The sequence below is a fragment of the Canis lupus genome, chromosome 5 (genome assembly GCF_011100685.1).
Source record: "Canis lupus familiaris isolate Mischka breed German Shepherd chromosome 5, alternate assembly UU_Cfam_GSD_1.0, whole genome shotgun sequence".
NCBI classification, from domain to species: Eukaryota; Metazoa; Chordata; class Mammalia; order Carnivora; family Canidae; genus Canis; species Canis lupus.
Genome location: NC_049226.1, coordinates 33,336,348 through 33,357,670, shown reverse-complemented (window position 1 = coordinate 33,357,670; position 21,323 = coordinate 33,336,348). Strand labels below are relative to the sequence as shown.

The 21,323-nt window shown below is 46.1% G+C and overlaps 1 protein-coding gene across 9 annotated transcripts; it reads left to right on the top strand.

The window, feature by feature from the left end:
- Nucleotides 1–870: 870 nt before the first annotated feature.
- On the top strand, nt 871–17,028 carry KRBA2 (KRAB-A domain containing 2). Of its 9 annotated transcripts, none has more exons than XR_005359475.1 (4): nt 956–1,743; nt 3,757–6,516; nt 11,331–11,415; nt 15,960–17,028. XR_005359475.1 is itself a non-coding variant. In XM_038536830.1 (4 exons), exons 3-4 carry the CDS (start codon nt 3,104–3,106, stop codon nt 5,010–5,012), a joined length of 1,290 nt encoding a protein of 429 aa, XP_038392758.1. In that variant the 5' UTR covers nt 956–1,743; nt 1,890–2,102; nt 2,349–3,103; the 3' UTR covers nt 5,013–6,515. The 9 variants fall into 9 exon arrangements, 6 of the variants coding, with proteins under 6 accessions (XP_038392756.1, XP_038392761.1, XP_038392760.1 ...); XM_038536830.1 differs by lacking the exons at nt 11,331–11,415; nt 15,960–17,028 and adding exons at nt 1,890–2,102; nt 2,349–3,137 and having other exon boundaries at nt 3,757–6,515; XM_038536828.1 differs by lacking the exons at nt 11,331–11,415; nt 15,960–17,028 and adding an exon at nt 871–927 and having other exon boundaries at nt 1,275–1,743; nt 3,757–6,515.
- Nucleotides 17,029–21,323: the final 4,295 nt, after the last annotated feature.

The window sequence follows — 21,323 nt, the reverse complement described above, 5'->3', positions numbered from 1 at the left end:
GCCACCTGGAGGCAGGCCACCCTGTCCTGTGGCTTGATCAAGTAGAGTGGGTTTTCCATTTGAGCACCAGCTCTTGAGTAATCGAGATTAACACAGTCCTGGAATCATGACTGATAGGTAGTGGGGGTTTCCCCCTTTCGAAGCAGGCAGTATTTGGGGGGCACTGTGGCTCCCAGAGAAAAAGCCCTGTGGGGTCCTGTGTCTCCTGAACGGGTTCTGTCTCACTGCTACTGGGCTGCGGCTAGATGTGCATAGAGTGTGAATGTTCAGTCTTGCCGGTGGGCTAAGGCTTGTGTGGAACAAGAGCTGCTGATTTCCACTGCCCCGCCCCCCTTACCGTCTTGTTTGTGCTGGTGCTGCTCCGAGGGGTGGCAGTCTCAGAAGAAGTGCTGAGATTGCACTTTTAAGGAATGTTTTATTTTTTTTTTTTTTTAAGATTTTATTTACTCATGACAGAGAGAGGCAGAGGCAGAAGTAGGCTCCATGCAGGGACTCTATCCTGGGTATTCAGGATCACACCCCGGGCCGAAGGCGGCCCTTAACCGCTGGGCCACCGGGGCTGCCCAGGAGTGTTCATTTTAAACGGACGGCACGTCCGCCTCTGCCTTCGCTTAGTGAAGCTTCTAGGTGCAGAATGACGAATGCAGCTTTACTTTCCTATTTTCCAGGCTGCAGGCTTTGCCACAACGACGGGGAATCACTGGTCCTGCTGCGGGGGTCCGGGCTTGGTGGCTCGCCCTGCCCAGATCACGCAGACGGGCCGCTGGTACCCCAGACCGCCAAACGACAGGCGGCGCACGGCCCGCGCGGGCCCCCGTCCGGAGCAGGACAGGCGCCCGGCGGCTCGCGGCGTCGGGGGAGGGGCTTCCGGCCGGCGCCGAGCGGCTTCCGGTGCGAGCTCCCTGGGAGCGCCGGCGCCGGCGGGAGGTGTGGCGGCGGCTGAACGCAGGCCCGCGGGCGGGGGCGGGGAGGGGACAGGCCCCGACGCTGCGGCCCCCGGCGCACCTACCCTCACTGCCCCGGCCTCCCTCGTCCGACTGCCGACCCGCCGGGGTTCGCGGGCCGCCAGCCCTCCTTGCCTACCCCCGGCCTGGGAGCTGGAGGCCCTCGCAGGAGAGGGGGTGTGGCCGCGCCCCGCGGGGGTGCAGGGAGGAAGGCTACGCAGGGGAGGTGGCGCCCGCGGCAGGTCTCCGGGAGCTGGCGGAGTGTCTGTCGGCAGGTGCGGGGAAGCGGTGCTAAGTGCTTCATCTGCCTTTTCCCCGCTTCTTCATCAGGCGACCGGTACCTCCCCCTGTTGTGGTTAGGGAGCTGAAGCCTCAGAAGCTGCCCGAGGCAGGCACGCGGTCCGTGCTAGAGTCGGAAGTGGAATTCCCAAGCCGCCAATCAGTCGTCCCCGCGCACGGCCTGGCGCGCTGCACCTGTACGCACCTGTACGGGAAGTGCCTGCCTCACATCCTCTGAGCATCTTCTGTCTCAGCTCTGAACCCCTCGGCCCTCTGAGAGAATACGGCTGGGTAAATGGCTCAGCCCCTACCTGCTGGGTTGTGTCCACCTGAACCAGTCGACTGCAAATGCAAAACAGAGCGCTCCAGTGGGTGGCTCGGGCTCTCCGGAGGAGGGAGAGGTGGCAGTCAGCTCGAGCCGCTGATTGCATCAGGAAGGCGGCTGAGTTGAGCTGGGCAGGGATTCGCAAGATCAATGAAGGACATTCCAGGTCTGGGACGCTGAAGCGAGGACTCACAGGTAGGTGAGGAACTGAGATGTTTCCAGTTTCCTCCAACCAAGGTCATTTATCAGTTACCCCATGTCACAGATCGCACCAGTAAGCTCAATGCAGTTCTTAATCTCTCTCTCTCTCTCTCTCTTTTTTTTTTTTTTTTTTTTTTGAGATTTGATTTTATTTATTCATGGGAGACACAGAGAAAGGCAGAGACCCAAGCAGAGGGAGAAGCGATGCGGACTCGATCCCAGGATTCCCTGATCACGACCTGAGCTGCAGGCAGCCGCTCAACCACTGAGCCACTCTGGTGCCCCTGCACTGAGGATCTTAAGCTCAGACTTAAACAGCATTTGCAAACATTCTATTTCTTTAATACTAAAATGTATGTTACCTTCAAATAGTAATTTGGATGTGTTCGTTTAATATAGATTCTCTGTTTTTTCCCCTCAAAATCATCAGTAAGTCAACGGTTTTATAGTCAATAATGTCTTAGAATCAGGAATATTCTATGGCCAACTAGTGATGGTGAGCAAAGGAGTTTGAAGCCTTTTTAGTGGAGAACCTTCAGGACCCCAGCTTAACTAAGATTCAGAGCTTTGAAAGCTTTTCATCTTTCTCTGCTTTTCAGGATTCTGCTCTGCCCCTCGGCTCTACAGTTGATGGCTGGGATCCCAGGGATCTTGTTTTCCTCAGATTGTTGTTATCTCCTGTTTTCATCATGTGAATTCTTCCTGGGGCCGCATCACCATCCTATAACCGGGAGTTCTAAGAAATCTCAGTTGAGTGTCAGATTCTCTCCCTGTGAAATTCTCCAATCATGGTGGAGTGTGGACCATTTGGCATACCTCTTTTTGGCATGATACTCTGCTGACAAATCTCTCTGCACATAGGTGCAATTTTTCCATTTCTGGAAACAAACCCTGCTGCCTCTCTTCAGAGCCATCAAGCCTGTACCCAAAAGTGTCTCCCAGTCTTGGAATACCCAAGTTCACTTGGACTCTCTGCTTTGTTCCGGAAATATGTGGGCCTCAGCTCAGGCAACGTCAAAACAGTCTAGGCTTGTAGATCTCCTAGGAGGCCAAAACTTGTTTTCCTCACCCACAAAGCTGGACTCATCTGTTGGATTGGAGAGCATTTCTTTACTTCTGTTATCTTCCTTATAATATTCCCATGACTCATATTCTGAGCCGTTTATACTGGCAGGCCTCCATTCCTGGTACCTTCCACTGTCTCTCCCCAAATCCTGCTGTAGCTAGCTGTTCTGTAGCCCAGGCCCCATTCTTGGCAGCAGCTGGTGTTATCTCAAGAGGTAGTGACATTTGAGGATATGACCCAAGATTGGAAGTATTCAGAAGCCTCTGGGAAAGACTACTGCAGGGGAAGATGTTAGACAGTTATGAGAACGTGGTCCCTGAGGGTAAGGACTCAGAATCTTCATTCACTAATCCTCTGTACAGTCAACAGGGAAAACCATCATTCAAAAATTTCCTACCACTTTTCTCCTTGATTCTCCTAAAATGGGGACAGACTCTTCAGCCACAAGAAATGGTTATGTTGATTGTGGGAAGGCTAAAAAGCCCTCCCTGGTGCTAACTTCAAGTTCAGAGTTTGCTGTTATCATGTGTTCCTTCCAGCAACATTCTCCCATTTATATTTTAAAAGTTACTGAAGGAGGATATTAGTCTACTTCCTTAAGCATTTCCATTTATCCTCTCTCCCATTCAGTTAATAAAGACCAGTTAGTCTTTGCTTTATGAGCTAACAGTTTGATTTATTCTGTTTGCCTAAAGTCTAAAATTACTGCATCTTTGTATATGTATCTTGGTGATTTAAAATTCTTTTGACATGCTCTGGTTTGGGTGATCTTAGCTGGCTTTCTAGTTGCTTTCTGTTACTGCCTTGTACTGTTACTCTGTTATCTTTCTTTTATGTAGTAATCTTCAAAAATCAGATGGAAGAGTGAGGAACTTTGTAGGGAAAGTCTTCCATATGGAATAGCAGTGATTTTTAACGTGGTTTCTCTTTCCTCTTCTTAGACTCCTTCTTGCAGTTCTCCATGATGCCCCAGAAAGCTGGAAGTAACCCCTCTGGCATTTCCAATGCAAGTGATATGGAAGTGGAGATACATAACATGAGAGAGAAGTTTCTCATAAGTGTGACAAAGTTAGTAGAAAGCAAAAGTTACAACAGCAAGGTATTTTCCAAAGAAAAGTACTTTCAAACAATAAAGGAAGTCAAAGAAGCTAAGGAGAAGGGGAAGAAGTCATCACGTGACTACCGCCGTGCAGCAAAATACGACGTGATCTCTGTGCAAGGCACAGAGAGACTAATAGAAGCTACTCATGGAGAACATGATCGAATACGGTATTACGTGCATAAGGAAGAGTTGTTTGATATTCTCCATGATACGCATCTCAGTATTGGACATGGAGGGCGGACACGCATGCTCAAGGAGCTACAAGGAAAATACGGCAATGTCACCAAAGAAGTCATTGTCTTGTATCTGACACTGTGTAAACAATGTCACCAGAAGAACCCAGCACCTAAGAGAGGTCTTGCCCCCAAGCCCATGACTTTTAAGGACATTGACTCCAGATGCCAGATTGAAGTACTTGACATGCAGTCAAATGCTGATGGTGAGTTCAAGTTTATTTTATATTACCAGGACCACTTGACCAAGTTTATTATTTTACGGCCACTAAAAGCGAAACAGGCCCATGAGGTGGTCAGTGTCCTATTGGATATCTTCACAATTCTTGGTACACCTAGGATGTTAGAATCTGGCAGTGGCGTAGAGTTCACAAACCAGGTTGTTAATGAGCTCAATGAGGTATGGCCGGACCTAAAGATTGTCTGTGGCAAGCACCACCCTGGCCAAGGCCCAGGCTCCCTGGAGCGAGCAAGCCATGATGTTAAGAACATGGTAAATGCCTGGATGCAGAGTAACCGCTCACGTCGCTGGGCCGAAGGCCTGAGATTCATGCAGATGGTGAAGAATCAGCTGTTTGACGTTTCCTTACAGCAGAGTCCATATGAAGCGATGTTTGGTTTTAAGGCCAAACTCGGGCTGTATTCTTCACACTTACCCCGGGAAACTGTGGCCGTTTTACAAACAGAGGAAGAGCTGGAAATTGCTGAAGAACAGCTAGAAAGTAGCCTTTGGATCAGGCAGGAAGAAAGGGCTGAGGTTGGGGCAGACCGATCTGATATGGATGAGGACCTCGATCCCACTGCTCCAGAAGCTGCAGAACCCAGCACCTCACAGGGGGCCCCGGGTCTCTTCTGCTGGTGAGAGGGCACCTGCTGAGTGGGCACCCATGGCATCCGTGGGCTCTGCACAGCCATGTGGGAACTGGTGCCATACTCCCCAGGGAAAGGGATATGAAGGCTACCCTCTGGTTGGTCATATTGTCCATGGCAGTCCTTGCTCAAAGGGGAAAACCAGGTAAGGTCTGGGACCTCGGGCCTCCATAACAAATGATCACAAACTTGGCAACCTAAAACAATAGGAATTTATTCTCTCACCATTCTAGAGGCCAAAAGTTCAGAATCAGTGTATCAGCAGGGTCTCTTCCTTCTGGAGGCTCTGAGGAAGAATCTATTCAATGCATCTCTCCTTTCTCTGGTGGCTCCCAGCAACCCTTGGTGTACCTTAGCTTGTAAAATAAGTCCAGTCTCTGCCTCATCTTTGTGTGGGTCTTTACATGGCCTCCCTTCCTTGACTGGGTGTGTTCTCCTTTGTCTTTTACAAGGACACCGTTGGATACCAAATCTGTGTCACTGGGTTTAAGGCCCACCTCAATCAAGGATGATCTCATCTCAAGAGCCTCACCTTAATTATATTTGCAAAGACCCTTTTTCCAAGTGAGGTCAGATTCACAGGTATTGGGGGTTTGGACTTGAATGTAGCTTTCTGGGGGACAGAGTTCTACCAACTACAGGTAAGAAGAGTATGTTTGCCTGCAGAACATGAACCGATGGGGTCTTAAGTGTGCTCCTCTGACAATGTCCCAGAAGATGGGGGCATCAGGGGAAAAGATGTAGATGAAGAACAAGTAATGAGAAAAGAGGTTGCTCCAACATACCCTGGAGACTGGCCACCTCAGCATCTCAGCTCTATTTCTTGCTTCAAGGAAAACCATGTGTGCCCTCCATGCTCTCAGAACGGCATGGATAGGGAATTGTGGGACTTGCCTGAAACATATTTGAGAAGTTGATCAGAATGAAGTCAGGAATGGGATTTGGGTCTGAGTCTGCCAGGTGTCTCTGCCTCAAGAATAGAAAAGCATGTCTTTCTGGAACAAGTCAGTACATTCCAGGAAATGACCAGTAGCCAAGGACTGTGGAGCAAAGTGCAAACATTGGCCAGAGGTCCCTGCGCCAGCCAGAGAAGAACAGAGCAAGGGCCAGTCAGGGTCATGGTTCAGAGTGAGGAAAACTGACCTAGCCAAGGAGAAGGCTAATGCCTTGCATCTGTGTACTGCTGTGCCCCCAAGGCCCAGACGAATGCCTAATCCATCAGAGGTGTTCAGTAAGGATTTGTTGTGGGAATGAGTCTGCAGAGGAGGGCACCGGGAAGGAGAGGGGCCTGCAGTCTGTGTTCTCCATGTACCTTTCCTGCATATTCTGGAACTATCCGGAGCCCATCTGAATTGCCCCTAGAGCTGGTTTCCTCCTCTGTAAAGGGCAGTACCTACCCCTACCTGCAGAAGGGGAGACACTGCCTGCCTCACAGCATTGTGAGACCAATGAGGGAATGTGTGTGGAGGAGCTTCTCTAAACACAAGTTCTATCATGTGAGTTGTCTTTGCTACCAGCAAATCCCACCACCACCCCCCCCACCACCCCCCACACACGTGAAAGCTGGAGGCCTCGGTCCTTTCTTTGCTGGTTAAACTGTTAAGTTGGGTATCCAGGAAGGCTGCATTATTGTTAGAAAGGAGGCATGCACTTCCAGCTTGTTTCGGGGGAGGCAGAATCTTGCTCCACACTTGGCCAGGACCTCACTCCTGGCATTGCTCCTTTGTCACTCACCCTGGCAGGGTCTGGGAGGCCTGGCTTGACCCAAGTTACCCTCATGCTGACCTAGCATCTCCTAGTTGCCAGGCCAACCAGGAAGCCCATCATTGACCCTTGCGGGTGAGAGGTAAGATGGGGCACAGCATCCCTGTCTTCCCCAGGGAGGGGGCGACAAATAACCCAGGTTTCCCGAGCTGTGCTGTTGCCACTCTTCCTTCCCCTTTTACTTCTTAATTTTGGTAGTGGGAGAGAGTGGTGGGCACCAAGATCCAGTGTGGCCTTGACCCTCCCTGTCAGCATCTGTTCAGAGGCCTACCTGCGCACCACCAACTGCTTTCAGCTTTTGTGTGCAACTTAGAAAAATTATTGCCATCACTCTCAAAATGAGATTTCACAGGGACGCCTGGGTGGCTCAGCAGTTGAGCATCTGCCTTTGGCTCAGGACATGACCCCGGGGTCCTGGGATCAAGTCCCCACATCAGGCTTCTGTTCGTTCGGGGAGCCTGCATCTCCCTCTGTGTCTCTGCCTCTCTCTGTGTCTCTCATGAATAAATGAATAAATCTTTAGTTTAAAAAAAGAATGAGATTTCACATATACCTCTTGAAAACTTAGAAGAGCTGGCAACACCAGGCCTGCATCTTTGCGTGGCAGCAAAGAACTAGAGCTCAGTGGTAGCCCCCAGGGGGCAGTCTGCATGTGTGTCCTCCAGGGGCCACCATCTGGCCGTGCAGAATGCCGGCACCTGTATTTCTGTGCCTGTTGCTGAAGAAAGGTATGTGGAGTCAGAATACGAACCAACGCCAGAAACTGACCTCTGTGCCTTTAAGGATTTATGTAAAAGTGGCATTCCACATCAGCGGGAGGGGTGGTATCTGGCAGTCAGTGGTGCTAGATCAACTAGCTGTTCATCAGGGAAAACATGAAGCCTGATTCCTAAACAAGAAATGAAACTATAAAAATACTGGGTGAAAGATGGGGGATTGTCATGATCTCAGAATGGAGAAAGACTTCCTGAGCACTACAGAAAATTCAAAAGGCATAAAAGAAAAAATATATTTGCCCTCGTGAAAATCTCAAATACATATGGAATTTTAGGTATTGTTGTTTTAAAAAGTGAGCGAATGGGGCGCCTGGGTGGCTCAGCAGTTGAGCGTCTGCCTTTAGCTCAGGGTGTGACCCTGGGGTCCTGGGATTGAGTCCCACATCGGGTTCCCCGCAGGGAACCTGCTTCTCCCTCTGCCTGTGTCTCTGCCTCTGTGTGTCTTTCATGAATAAATAAAATCTTAAAATAAAAAGTGAGCAAAGATACATGAAAGATATTTGCGACAAAAAAAAAATATTTGCGACATCTAAAACCTACTAATTAATTTTTAAAAGGGGACAATGAAAAGAGCAGCCAGTAGAGAGCGAGCAGAGGCTAGCCACAGAAGAAAAAGAAACGGGTAGTTAACACCCTATGTGCCTGTGTGCAGCAGCGGTGTGGAGGAAGAACGCTTGTCATCAGAGCAGGGCCGTCATTTTCTACAAAACGCTCGAGCTGGGCGAGAGTTTTAATGTTTCCGTTGTGCATGCGGGAGAGGAGAAACGTGCTGGTGATCCTGTCTTGAGTGAACAAATCTTACTGATGAGATACAGTGATTGCTACGTTATTTTCTAGACTGCTGTATGAGTTTCCTGGGGCTGCCCCCAATAAACTGGGGGCCAAAGCAAGAGAATTGTCTCCTATCACAGCTCCGGAAACCAGAAGTCTGAGATGTCAGCAAGGTTGGCTCCTTGTCAGGGCTTTGGGGAGACTTCCGTGCCTCTTCCAGCTTTGGGTAGCCTCAGGTGAAGTTCCTGTGTATGTCTCTCCATGTCCAAGGGTTCCCTTCTTATAAGGAGCCCATTGTGTTGGATTAGGGCCCACCCTAGTGATGTCACTTTAACTTGTTCATCTGCATCCTTTTTTGGAAGTAAGGTCACATTCAAAAGTACAGGTAGGTATGCCTTCAGCCTCCTTTTTGGAGGGGTGGAGGTGGGGGCTGCTGTTGAACCCATAGCAACAATTAGAAGGACAGTTTCTTTCAGAGGTAATTTTTATGAGGTGCAGCAACAATTTCTAAAGTCGTGGGTTACTTACAAATCTCAGTATTCAAATAACACTTGCAAGAGCAGATTATATTAATAGAAAACAAATTAAAAATCATACAGATCTTCCGTTTTGCACAGCAAATTGCTATTTTTTTTTAAGATTTTCTTTATTTAAGAGGGAGAGAGAAAGCACAAGCAGGGGGAGAGAGAAAGAGGGAGAAGGCTCCCCACCCCACCCCCTGCCAAGCGGGGACCCTGATGCAGGGCTTGATCCCAGGCACCCTGAGATCATAACCCGAGCTGAAGGCAGACTTATCTCCACAACTCAACTGACTGAGCCACCCAGATGCCCAGCAGATTGATACTCCTTTTTTTTTTTTCTTTAAAGATCTTTATTTGTGAGACACAGAGAGGCAGAGACACAGAGGGAGAAGCAGACTCCCTGCAGGGAACCCGATGCAGGACTCGATCCCAGATCCCAGGATCATGCCCTGAGCCGAAGGCAGTTTCATAATGCAGAATGGCTTCTACCTCCACATCTTTCCAAGACTCCCTCTGTGACATATGAAGACTTGCACCTTTAAGGCTAATCTCTAGAATTCTGGGAGGAGGCCCGTGGAGTTCAGTTTTCCTAGAATACAATGGAGAGCAGGCTGAAAAGGATCCCCTGAACAGTGAAGGAAGGATACTGTAGCATCCTTCCATGGAGCTCAGGCGCTGCCTCTGCACGTACCCTGCACCTGCCACCTTAACCATCCCCTAAACTCCAAGCTCGTGCATGAAATGGAGCTGATGATAACCCCAACCTCAGGTGGTGACCCCACATGGTACTTCCATGGTGACCACCAAGAAAGGCATAGAATTGTTGAAGCAGTACATTGTACACCCGAAACCAGGGTAGTGTTGTATGTTGATTACACTTCAACCAAAAAGGCTTTTGTTGAGTAATAATCCCCACATCACAGAGCCACTATGAGGTTTGAGAGAGGGAGCATCTGTACGGGCATGGGTCAGCACAGGGCTCTGTGCCCTCGTGCCGTCGTCCCCTCTGCGTGTTCACACGCACAGCAAGTTCTCAGCCCAGCTGGCCCTGGAGCACTGGGTCGGGACACGTTTAGGCCTTCAAGTTTGAGCGCACCGCTGCCGTTGGCCTACCCTCGCTGTTCAGAAGTTGCAGTGGAGCTAGTCTGCTCAAATACACTTCTGCTTTCTTTGTGTGGGTTTTTAGGGTTTTTTTTTTTTTTTTTTTTTTTTGAGGGAGGGACGATCCTTGTTTGTTTGGATTTGGGCAGTAAGAACATCTCACATGAGATCTCCGTCTTAACAAATTTTTAAGTATACAGTACAGTATTGTTAACTACAGGCAAACACACCGATGTCTAGAATTTAATCATCTTGCATAATTGAAACTCTATACCCATTGAATAGCGGCCCCCCGTTTCCCCTCCCCCTAATCCCTGGCAACCACCATTCCGCTCTCTGCTTCTCTGTATTCTGAATATTTTTGGTACCTCATAGGAGCAGAACCCTGCAGTGTTTGTCCTGTATGACTGGCTTATTTACATAATGCCCTCAAGGCTCATCCACGTTGTCACATTTGGCAGGGTTTCTTTCTTTTTTGAGGTTCAATAAACCATTTGGGGGCATATAGTACATTTTCTTTATCCGCTCATCTGTTAATGGACATGTGAGCTGTTGCCACCCTGGCTGTTGTGACTAATGTTGCTGTGAGCATGGGAGTGCAAATACCATCTCAAGATCCTGATTTCACCTCTTTTGGATACATGTGTAGACGTGAGACTGCTGGATTATATGATATATCTATATTGAATTTTTTTAGGAACCTCCATATTGCTTTCCACAGTGGCTGCACCATTTTCCATTTGCGCCAGCAGTAGGCCAGAGTTCCCATTTCTCCATATTCTCTCTAACTCTTGTTACCTTTTGTGTCTTACTGATAGTACATTCCTAACAAGTATGATGTATCTCACTGTGGCTTTCATTTGCATTTAGGGAAATGACTAATGATGTTGAGCATCTTGTCATGTACCTGTTGACCATTTGAATGTCTTCTGTGGAGAAATGTCTATTCAAGTCCTTGGCCTATTTTTTTTTTAAGATTTTATTTATTTATTCATGAGAGGCACAGAGAGAGAAAGGCAGAGACACAGGCAGAGGGAGAAGCAGGCTCCCTGCAGGGAGCCCAATGTGGGACTTGATCCCAGGACTCCAGGATCACACCCTGAGCCACAGGCAGATGCTCAACCACTAAGCCACCCAGGTGCCCAAGTCCTTGGCCTATTTTTAAATTGGGCTATTTGGGGGATTTTTGCTTTGAGTTGAAGGAGTTCCTTATATTTTTTGGATATCAACCCTTTGTCAGATAAATGATTTGCAAATATTTCCTCCCATAGTGTGTCTTTTCACTCTGTCCTTGAGTGTGTAGACACTTTGTAGTTTGACGTGGTCCCACTTGTCTATTTTTGCTTTTGTTGTTTGTGTTTTTGATGTCATCCCCAGGAAATCACTGCCAAGACCAATGCCATGAAGCTTTTCTCCTGTGTGTTCTTCTAGAAGTGTTATAGTTCTGGGTCTGAACATTTAGGTATTTAATCTATTCACTTTTGCTATTAATGGGGGGAGGGAGGGAGGCGAGGAGTGGCTTCTTTTCCAGCAAGGCATTCCAGCCTTGTGTTGCAGTTTTTTTTTAACACTAGAAAGGGCTATATAATGGTACATGCTATGAATTACTTTCCCAAAGGTCACCAGGGTACCCTCACTTCCTAGCCCACGGCCTCTTACTCATTCCTAATCCATCTTGAACTTCTTTGGGATGTTAAATCCACTTCAATTTTTTTTTTTTAAGATTTTTTTTTTATTTATTCATGAGAGAGACACACAGAGAGAGAGAGAGAGAGAGAGAGAGAGAGAGGCAGAGGGAGAAGCAGACTCCATGCAGGAAGCCTGATGTGGGACTCGATCCTGGGTATCCAGGATCACGCCCTGGGCCGAAGGCAGGCGGTAAACCGCTGAGCCACCCAGGGATCCCCAATCCACTTCAATTCTTAACTCACCTTCTTTTCAGCTTCCATGAAACTGAAATCTAATGGGTTTTGTCCTACTTAGGTCCACTTGTTCATTCCTCCTTCCACTGAGATACTGTGTTCGAAGAATCTGGGTTTTTGTTCCCTTTCCTCCTCCTCAACCATTTTTTCTAGTCTATATCAACTAAAAGATTTGTGTGTGCCAAACTCCCTTAACCCCTTCCAAGCTCCAGTCTTCACATTACTTATGGTCTTCTCAGGGCCAGTAATCACCCCAGACTTGCTGGAAAAGATAAACTGAAGCACATTAGCTTTTGGAAGAGCTTATTGGCACAAATATCAATTTTAACTGAGCAGTGCTGACCCAAAAGTGGTTAGGAGTGCTCACCTGATAGGAGCTGGGGCAAGGTTTCACAGGGAAGTCACTGAAGCAAAGCAAGGCAATTATGTGATTGGTTATACTTAAGCAGTCACCTTACTTAGAAAGCCTAGTTGGCTGCTTGTGATGGGTTCTAAAGTTTCACTTGCCTGGATTTGAGTTCTTTGGCTCTGGCCTAAGTTTTGGTTTGCTTATGGAGGCTATTATGGTTTTAGCACCACCCCAGTTTAATGGCCTCCTTGTTTGAATACTTTAACAATACCCTCTGTGTTCCCAAATTCTGTTAATGGCACCACGGGGTCACCTAAGGCAGAAACCTCAGTAATCCTCAATAACTCATTCTTCCTCACTGCCTGTAGTCAATCATTGGCAGATCATGTCATTCCCTACCAATGGCAGGCTATGTTTTCCAGGCATGGATGGGACTTTTATGATGCATGCCCTTCTAGACTCCCATCAAGAGATGGGTTTTGTCATCTCCTTGAACTTAGATAGACCTGCATTCCTGCCTGGACCAGTAGAGTACAGAAGAAGTAGTCTTGTCTTTGGAGATGAAATCACAAATACCACCTCACTGTTTTTGGAATGCTCATTCTTGGAACCAACCACCATGCTGTCAGGAAGCCCAGGCTTTCCCTGTGGAGAGGCTCACTTGGAAAGGAACCAATGCCTCCAGCCCTCAGCCCTGGCTAAGCTCTTAGCCAACATCCAGAAACAACTTACCAACCATGTGAGTAAGCCATCTTGGAAAGAGGACCCTCCAGCTCCTGGTTGATCTTCCTCAGATGATGCTGTATGAAACAGAGACAAGCCCTGGCCAAATTGCAGATGCGAATTTGTGAAAAATACATGATTGTAGTTTTAAACTACTAAGCTTGGTGGTGGTTTGCTATGGAGTAATAGATAACTGATATAATAACTCTGAAATGTCTCTTAAATCTGTTGCCATCTCTCCCAATTCCCCGAGTCAGGCCCCCATTACCTTGCTTCAACTGAGAGACAATCTGCCTCATGAATCTGGTAGTAAAGCTCTGCTCACAATAGTAAGCACCACCAAATGCCGATTTATCTAAAATGCTAAGGTGCTTTGAATTATGTTATTTAATCCTTAACAATTCCAGAAAGTAGTTTGAAGCTGAATAAGTTTAAGTAGCAAAGTCACTTGACTTAACTTCTCTCTTTTACAGTGGAGGAAATGATGCTCAGAAAGGGCATCTATCCCAAGATTTGAACCCAAGTCTAAGTCCAAGGTCACTTCTTGACCTTGCTCATGAATTTCTAGTAGCACCTGTTGCTCATGTGGCACACAGTGTGGTCATGACACGTGCACGATGTGCAGATTTGGTTCTGTGTGAGGCCTCAGGTCCAGGCATGTGAATCTTTCCATTGTGCTTGTCTTATGGGTGCAGGAGGGAGAAAGTCAGGCTGTCAGCCGTCTAGGCTCCCGCCGTAGTCACTTACACTTGCCAGGACCTGGTTCCCTCAACCAAAAACAGATGATTGAACCAGCCCAGATTAGAGCTTTCTTCCTGCTCTCTGTGTAATGTGGAAACTGTCCTCTTGTACTTTTGTACTTCCTGCCTCTCTGAGAACCCCAGCGCCTGAGGTTCCCATCAGGGCTCATGTCTCTGCTTCCAAGAAGGTGAGAGAAGATGAGAGACTCAGAGATAGATGCTCTAGCAAATGTTCTCCACCTACCGCTTTGTCAGAACTAGCTCTCTGTTGTGAAATAAATGCTTTTCTGCAGTTCTAGGAGAAGGAACATCTTCTTCTGCTATCTCTGAGATGCTGTTCCCAGTGGCTTTGTGAGGCCAAGCACTGGAGTGTCCCTAGTTAGCACTGAGAGGAGCAAAGAAAGTTGCCTGAGAACCTGACTGACACACTTGCTTCCCAATTATGGGGCATGCTATTTGGACATTAGAGCAACAGACCATTAAAGCACGGTTTGCCAAAGCCAAGTTCAATCACCGTGGAGGCTAATCACCCCTGCCTACTTAACCTCTTCCAGTTCTGTGGCTTTGGGGTGTAGTATTTGAAAGGGAAGGTTCTGAGGAGTTTTTTTTTTTTTTTTAAGATTTTACTTATTTATTCATGAGAGACACAGAGAGAGAGGCAGAGACACAGGCAGAGGGAGAAGCAGGCTCCATGCAGGGAGCCTGATGTGGGACTCTATCCCGGGTCTCCAGGATCACGCTAAAGGTGGCGCTAAACCGCTGAGCCACCCGGGCTGCCCAGGAGTTTGTTTTTAAATGGTATTTACACACCTTTCTTCTTGACTTGTGGACATTTTACAGAAATTGATTGAAAACCTGAGATGATTTAAATATGAAAGAGCAAGAGTCCTCACCAGGACTTTTTTTTGTTCAAAAAGTTAACCAATGGCAAAATAGGTTTCTCCCTGGAATCTTCTTCTGAGTTTTGTCCAGAATTCTACCCCTTTGAATTTATTGAAACGTGGTTTCTCTTTTAGTTCCTGGTTCCTTTTATTGTTTTTATCTTGGCGCTAATCTCTGTTTACCCAGGTTCTGACATTTCTACCCCAGAATTAATTACCCCAGATGGTCTGCTCTCCTGTGTTTTCCAAGCAAACAAAGTGGGCAGGAAATATGAGTTTCCTGAGCAAATTGGCCTTCCGTTTTAGTATGAGACTTTGCCTTTTAGAAGCTTGCTTATTTTATGTCTACCTTTTCTGTTAATAACTGATTAAGGATTTTTCATTTGGATCTAATTAGATCTTACCTTTTCCCATTTAAAATTTAGTCCTAATATTTTGCCTTTTTCTTCCCTGAGTCTCCTTCATAGAATCCACTGCTTTATTGAATTTGAACTGTGACATCCTCTCTGTTGACTAGCTCCTTGCTCAGAATAGCTTCTCCACACCTGGAACGTTGGCCTCAGATTTCTTCTCACTTTTAGGCACTTCCCTTGACATGGCAGTGTGAGTGAGCTCTCGTGAGCCTTGCCTCTTGGAGTTTCACACAGATGGGTCACTCCTGACCTTGGTGAGTCATTCAATGACCAGAAGTTGCTTCTCTCCTCCACCTCAGCACCAAGTGTGCTGTTCTTTGAAGGATATCACCTCTTTCTGCCTTTCTGCAAGGCAGCAATCCGGAAACGGCTGCCTTAAATGTAGGGACCACTAAGGTCTTCCCTCCACATGTTACCCAGATCACCAATGATAACCCAGTCCCGAAACACTGCCCCTCTGCCTAAACTAGAGTTAGGCCAGGCTGGACACGGTAGCTTCCTCTCCAGTTGCAGACACTGGATCAGGAAAAATCTCCCCAAAATCTGTCGTCAGGCTGGACTTTTCCTCTTCTCTCTCTCCTCACACCCCCACTTCCATCCATTCATTCAGTGTCTATAGACACCAACTGTGTGCCAGTCATGCTGGTCTTTGGACACCACCAGGGAAGTGACCGTGGTAGCATGCTAAGTGCTGACTCAGGACACGGCAAAGACTTCTCAGTCTATAAAGGGGAGTGAAGGCTCAGTGATGGCCCCACATGAAGGCTGCTCAAACTGAGTGTTGAAAGATTGTTTGCAGTTCATCTGTGAACATCCTCCATTCTGCCTACTTTGTACCAGAGGACTGCTCTCGGGGGGAAATAAGCTTGGCGGGATGGTCAGCAGAAAACCCTAGCAGACACCACCTTAACCCAGTGATCAAATTAATATCCCCAGCATTTGTACAACACAGCACTTCTGTGACGTTTCTACCCGCAGTGCATTACCTGAATCTAATTATGAAGAAATGAGAGAAAAGCCCAGATTGAGGCCCATCCTGCAAAACAGCTGGCCTGTGCTTTTCAAAAAGATAGAAGGTGTGGAAGACAAAGACTAAGGACCTGTCCTAGTTAAAGGAGGTCAACAAGACATGACAACTGGATGCAGCGCATGGTCCGGGACTTTTCTTTTGTTGTAATGAACATCACTGGGACAATTGGCAAAATCCGAATATTACCTGCAGGTTACAGCATTGTTTTATCAATGTTAATTTCCTGACCTTGAGAATTGTACTGTGGTTATGTAGGAGTTCCTAGGAAATACACAGTGGAGTCTCTGAGGGGAAAGGGGTATCGTGTTTAATTTATTCTCAAATGATAGCAGAGAAAGTGTGTGTGTGTGTGTAGAGAGAGAGAGAGAGAGGCCAGGGGAGATAAAGCAAATGTAATCATGTTAACATTTGGGGAAATCTGGGTGAAGAATTGGGTGTTTATACCACCCAAATCTGGTATAAAAGAATTCTTTATACCGTTCTTGCAACTAATATTCTATAAGTCTGCAATGTCTAAAACAATTTTTTAGGAGTGCATGGGGTGGTTCAGTCTGTTAAGCATCCGACTCTTGGTCATGACCTCAGAATCATGGCATCAAGCCCCATGTCCCGCTCCTCACTCAGCAGGGAAGTCTGCTTGAGATTTTCTCCCGTGGCCCCTTTGTCCACATGATCTCCCTCTGTCTCTCTAAAATAAATAAATATTTTTTAAAAATGTTTTTTAAACAATTGGTGGGTCCTGGGTGCCTGGGAATTCCAAGGATTTAGTAGAATACAGTGTCTGACAAATCCCTAGTCAGCTACACAGACAGAGCCAGACTTCTCACAGGTGCCTGCAGTTTCTATCTCATCAATCAGCTTCCCCCTCAAACAGTAGTCCCTCGTTAGCTGAATCCTTTCTGCAAAACAGGGGTTCTTAGCCTGTTTCTGTCGAATGATCTGTGGAGGCAGAAAATTATAAGGCTTGTGTTTTCTCCATTGTAGAAAATTAAACTCTATATTCTCTCTGTCTTGGCACTTGGTGGAGTGTTTATTTTTTGTGTGTTTGTTTAATGATAGACAATATTTGAACGCAGTTTTAGACTCACAGTGAAACCAGGCACAAAGTACACACAGCCCCCAGGTACCCCAACACGCAGACCCACACACACATAACCATCTCCCCGACACCAGCATCTGGTGCCAGTGTGGTATGCTTGTGACAGTCAATAAGCCAACAAGATGCATCATTATCTCCCAAAGTCCATAGTTTACATTAGGGTTCACTCTTGGTGTTATTCATCCTATGAATTTCGACAAATGTAAAATAACATGTATCCACCTTTATAGTGTCACAGAATATTTTCACTGCCCTAGAAGTCCCCTGCACCACCACCCCCCCCCCCCCACATTCCAAATGCCTGGGAACCACAGGTCATTTCACTGTTGCCATGGTTTTGCCTTTTCCAGAATGTCATATGGTTGGAACAATACAGTAGGGAGCCTTTGCAGACTGGCCCCTTTCACCTACCAATATGCATTTACGTTTCCTCCATGTCTTTTTGTGGCTTGATAGATCACTACTCTTTATCACTGACTACTATTCCATTGTATGGACAGACCACAGTTTATCCATTCATCTGTTGAAGGACATTTAGGTTGCTTCCAGTTTGGGAAAATTATGAATAAAGGTGCTATAATCACATGCAGCTTTTTGTATGGGTATAAATATTTGATTCACTGGGTAAATACCTAGGAGTACAATTGCCAGATCATAAGGCAAGGGTATGTTTTGTAACAAACTGACAAACTATCTTTCAAAGGCACCATTTTGCACTCGTACCAACAACGAATGAGAATTCCTGTCTCCACATCACTGCCAGCATTTGCTCTTGTTCTGGATTTTAGCCATGCGAATGGGTGTGCAGTGGCCTCTCCTTGCTTTGATTTGCAATCCCTTCATGTCATGTGACCTTGAGCGTCTTTTCCTATGTTTATATGCTATCTGTGTGTCACCTTTGGCAATCTGTCTGTATTCAGATTGTTTGCCTATTTTTAAATAAGATTGCTCTTTTCTCGTTGATTTTTAAAAGTTACGTGTATATTTTGGATAAGAGTCCTTTATCAATACATTTTCTGCAAATGTTTTTTACTTAGTCTGTGGCTTCTTTTCACATTCTCTGGAGGCACTTGGTTTTATTCACCTTATTTATATCTCCCTGTTTCACTGCAGGTTTGCCAATCCTACAGCCTGAGACTACAAGCTTAACAGCAGCCCTAGGGGTTAAAAAAAACAAAAACAAAAAAAACCCCAACTGGATTCTCTTCATGATAAAAGTTTATTTACTCAAGTGCTATGAAAAGCAGCATACTAAGCAGTGAGTTCATTTTTTTTTTAAGATTTTATTTATTTATTCATGAGAGACACAGAAAGAGGCAGAGACGCAGGTTCCCTGCAGAGAGCCCGATGCGGGACTCGATCCTGGGACCCCAGGATCACGCCCTGAGCCGAAGGCAGCCGCTCAACTGCTGGGCCCCCCAAGTGCCCCCAAGTTCATTTATTTTTTTTAAATAATCTCTACATCCAACGTGAGGCTCAAAATCACAACCCTGAGACCAAGAGTCACATGCTCTACATACTGACCTGGCCAAGTGCCCCAGCAGTGAGTTAGTTTAGAAAACTATAATAACTGCAGAATATTTTTTAAGACATTAGATTGAAGATACAAAGAATGTAAATCCTAACCTACATTGAGGAAAAAGGGCCCCAAAATCAAATGTATACATGTGTGATAAAATCTTTTTTCATTGTTTTTCTGTCAAGATTATTTATAGGGGGTGCTTGGGTGGCTCAGTAAATTAAGTGACTGGCTCTTGGTTTTGGCTCAGGTCATGATCTCAAGGTTGTGAGACTAAGCCCTGCATCAGGCTCCATGTTTAGTGTGGAGTCCACTTGGGGCTCTCTCTCCCTCTTCTGTTCCTCCCCCCTGCTCGCTTGCTCTCTCTCTCTCTCTCTCTTGCTCTCTTCCTCTCACTCTCTCTCAAATAAATATATAAATCTTTTTTAAAAAGAATATTTATAAAAGTTTCTTTAGCAAGGCACCTGGATGGCTCATTTGGTGAAGCACGAGACTCTTGACCTCAGGGTTGTGAGTTCAAGCTCCACCTGGGGCATAGCAATTACTGAAAAATAAAACCTTTTCTAAAAAGTTTCTTTAGTCATTCTGACGTCACACATGTATTGGTATCTCTTGTGCAATCGCAGCAGCTTCTTCAGGCCTTGCCATCAGACCTTGGTCATTTGAACCAAGGTCCAAAAATCCCCTTCTGTTGGATTTGCAGTTGCCTTTCTAAAGGTAGAGCAGCTTCGGCCTCACTGTATCGTTCTCTTTTCCTTTCAGCCAAAGGGATCGTGCCAATCAGAATAGTCTCAGCTATGCTGAGAGGATGAAGAACCCTAAAATCTTAAAATCCTACAATCTTGTAACAACCAAGGTAACACTCACTCACACGACCTACCTTAGTCTTCAGGCCTCCATAACAAGATTCCACAGACTGGAAGCTTAAACGACAGACATTTACTTTCTCACAGTGCTCCAGTCTAGATGTTTAAAATCAAGGTGCCAGCCAGTTGGGTTTCTGGTGGGAGCTGTATTCCTGCCTTGCAAGCAGCTTCCATCCAGCTCTGCCCTCAGGTGCATGTGTACAGAGATGAAGCAAGAGAGCAGCTCTATGGCATCTCTTCTTTAATGACATCAATCCTATCGATCAGGGTCCCACGTGTATGACCTCATTTAACCTTAATTACTTCCCCAAAGCCCCATCTCCAGAAGGAGCCACACTGGGGTTAGGATTTCAACCTATGAATCTGGGGGGACACAATTCAGTCCATAACACTACATATCCACCAAAGGTCAGCTAGAGGCTCAGCTTCCATGTCTCCTCATTCTAGCATCCAGGGTGACAGGTCAGCCAGCATCTTGACGATGGCCAAGGCAATGAGATCCCTAGAGGGTTTCCCGCTGGCAGTTAAAGGCTCTGGTCCAGAAGTAGAAGGGTGTGCTACAATCTGTTGGCCAGAACTAGTCTCAGGACCCCATCTGATGACAGGGGAGCCAGAAGATGTAATCTTAGCATACCCTCAGAAGGCAAAGAGCTAGAAATATTTGGTGAACAAAATTAATGACCCTCATAGGAAAGAAAATATATGGCTATTACTGAATCCAGCAGACTCTTTGGCTTAAAATCACATAAATGAGATTGATTCACAGCAACAGGATTCACAGTTGCCAAAAGGTGGAAACAAGCCACCTGCCCCTCAATAGAAGAATGGATAAACAAAATGAGATATACTCATACAATGGAATATTATTCAGCCTTTAAAAAAATGGAATTCTTGGGGTGCCTGAGTGGTGCAGCCAGTTAAGTGTCTGACTCTTGATATCAGCTCAGGTCATGATCTAAGGGTTGTAAGATCGAGCCCCAGGTCAGGCTCTGTGCTCAGCTTGGAGTCACCTCATACCTTTCCCTCCCCTTCTGCTCTTCCCCCTACTTATTCTCTCTCCTTCCCTCTCTCTCTCTCTCAAATAAATAAAATCTTTTTTAAAAATGTGTATATACACACTAAATTCTATCCCTGAAACTAATAATACACTATATTGAACTAAACTTAATTTAAATTTTAAAAAATTTTAGGGCACACCAGATGGCTCCACAGTATAGCGCCGCCTTCAGCCCAGGGTGTGGTCTTGGAGACCCAGGATGGAGTCCCACATCAGGTTCCCTGCATGGAGCCTGCTTCTCCCTCTACCTGTGTCTCTGCCTCTGTGTGTGTGTGTGTGTGTGTGTGTGTGTGTGTATGTCTCATGAATAAATAAACAAAATCTTTAAAAAATAAAAATAAATAAAAATAATTTTAATGTGTATATACATAACAATAGAGCTTCAAAATGCTTAAAGCAAAAATTGACAGAACCAGAGAAGCAAATAAATCTACAATAATAAATTAATAAATTAATTTGGAGATTTTAACACCCTTCTCAAAAATTGATAGAACAAGTAGCCTCCCCCCAAAAATCAGTACAGATATAGGTTTTTCTCTCCTTTTTTGATTTTTGATTTTTTTAAATTTAAATTCCACTAATTAACATATACTGTATTATTAGTTTTAGAAGTCGAGGTCAGTGATTCATCAGTCTCATATAATACCCACTGCTCATTGCATCACGTGCCCTCTTTAATGCCCATCCCCCCAGTGACCCTGTCCCCCCTACCCCCTCCCCTCCAGCAACACTCAGTTTGTTTCCTATGATTAAGAATCTCTTATGGTTTGT

Bases quoted from the DNA above. Each gene is read 5' to 3' on its own strand.
- KRBA2 (XM_038536828.1), top strand. From the start codon at position 1,572: ATGCAAAACAGAGCGCTCCAGTGGGTGGCTCGGGCTCTCCGGAGGAGG. The intron at 1,744-3,756 runs GTAGGTGAGGAA...TCCTCTTCTTAG, and splicing joins GCTGAAGCGAGGACTCACAG to ACTCCTTCTTGCAGTTCTCC.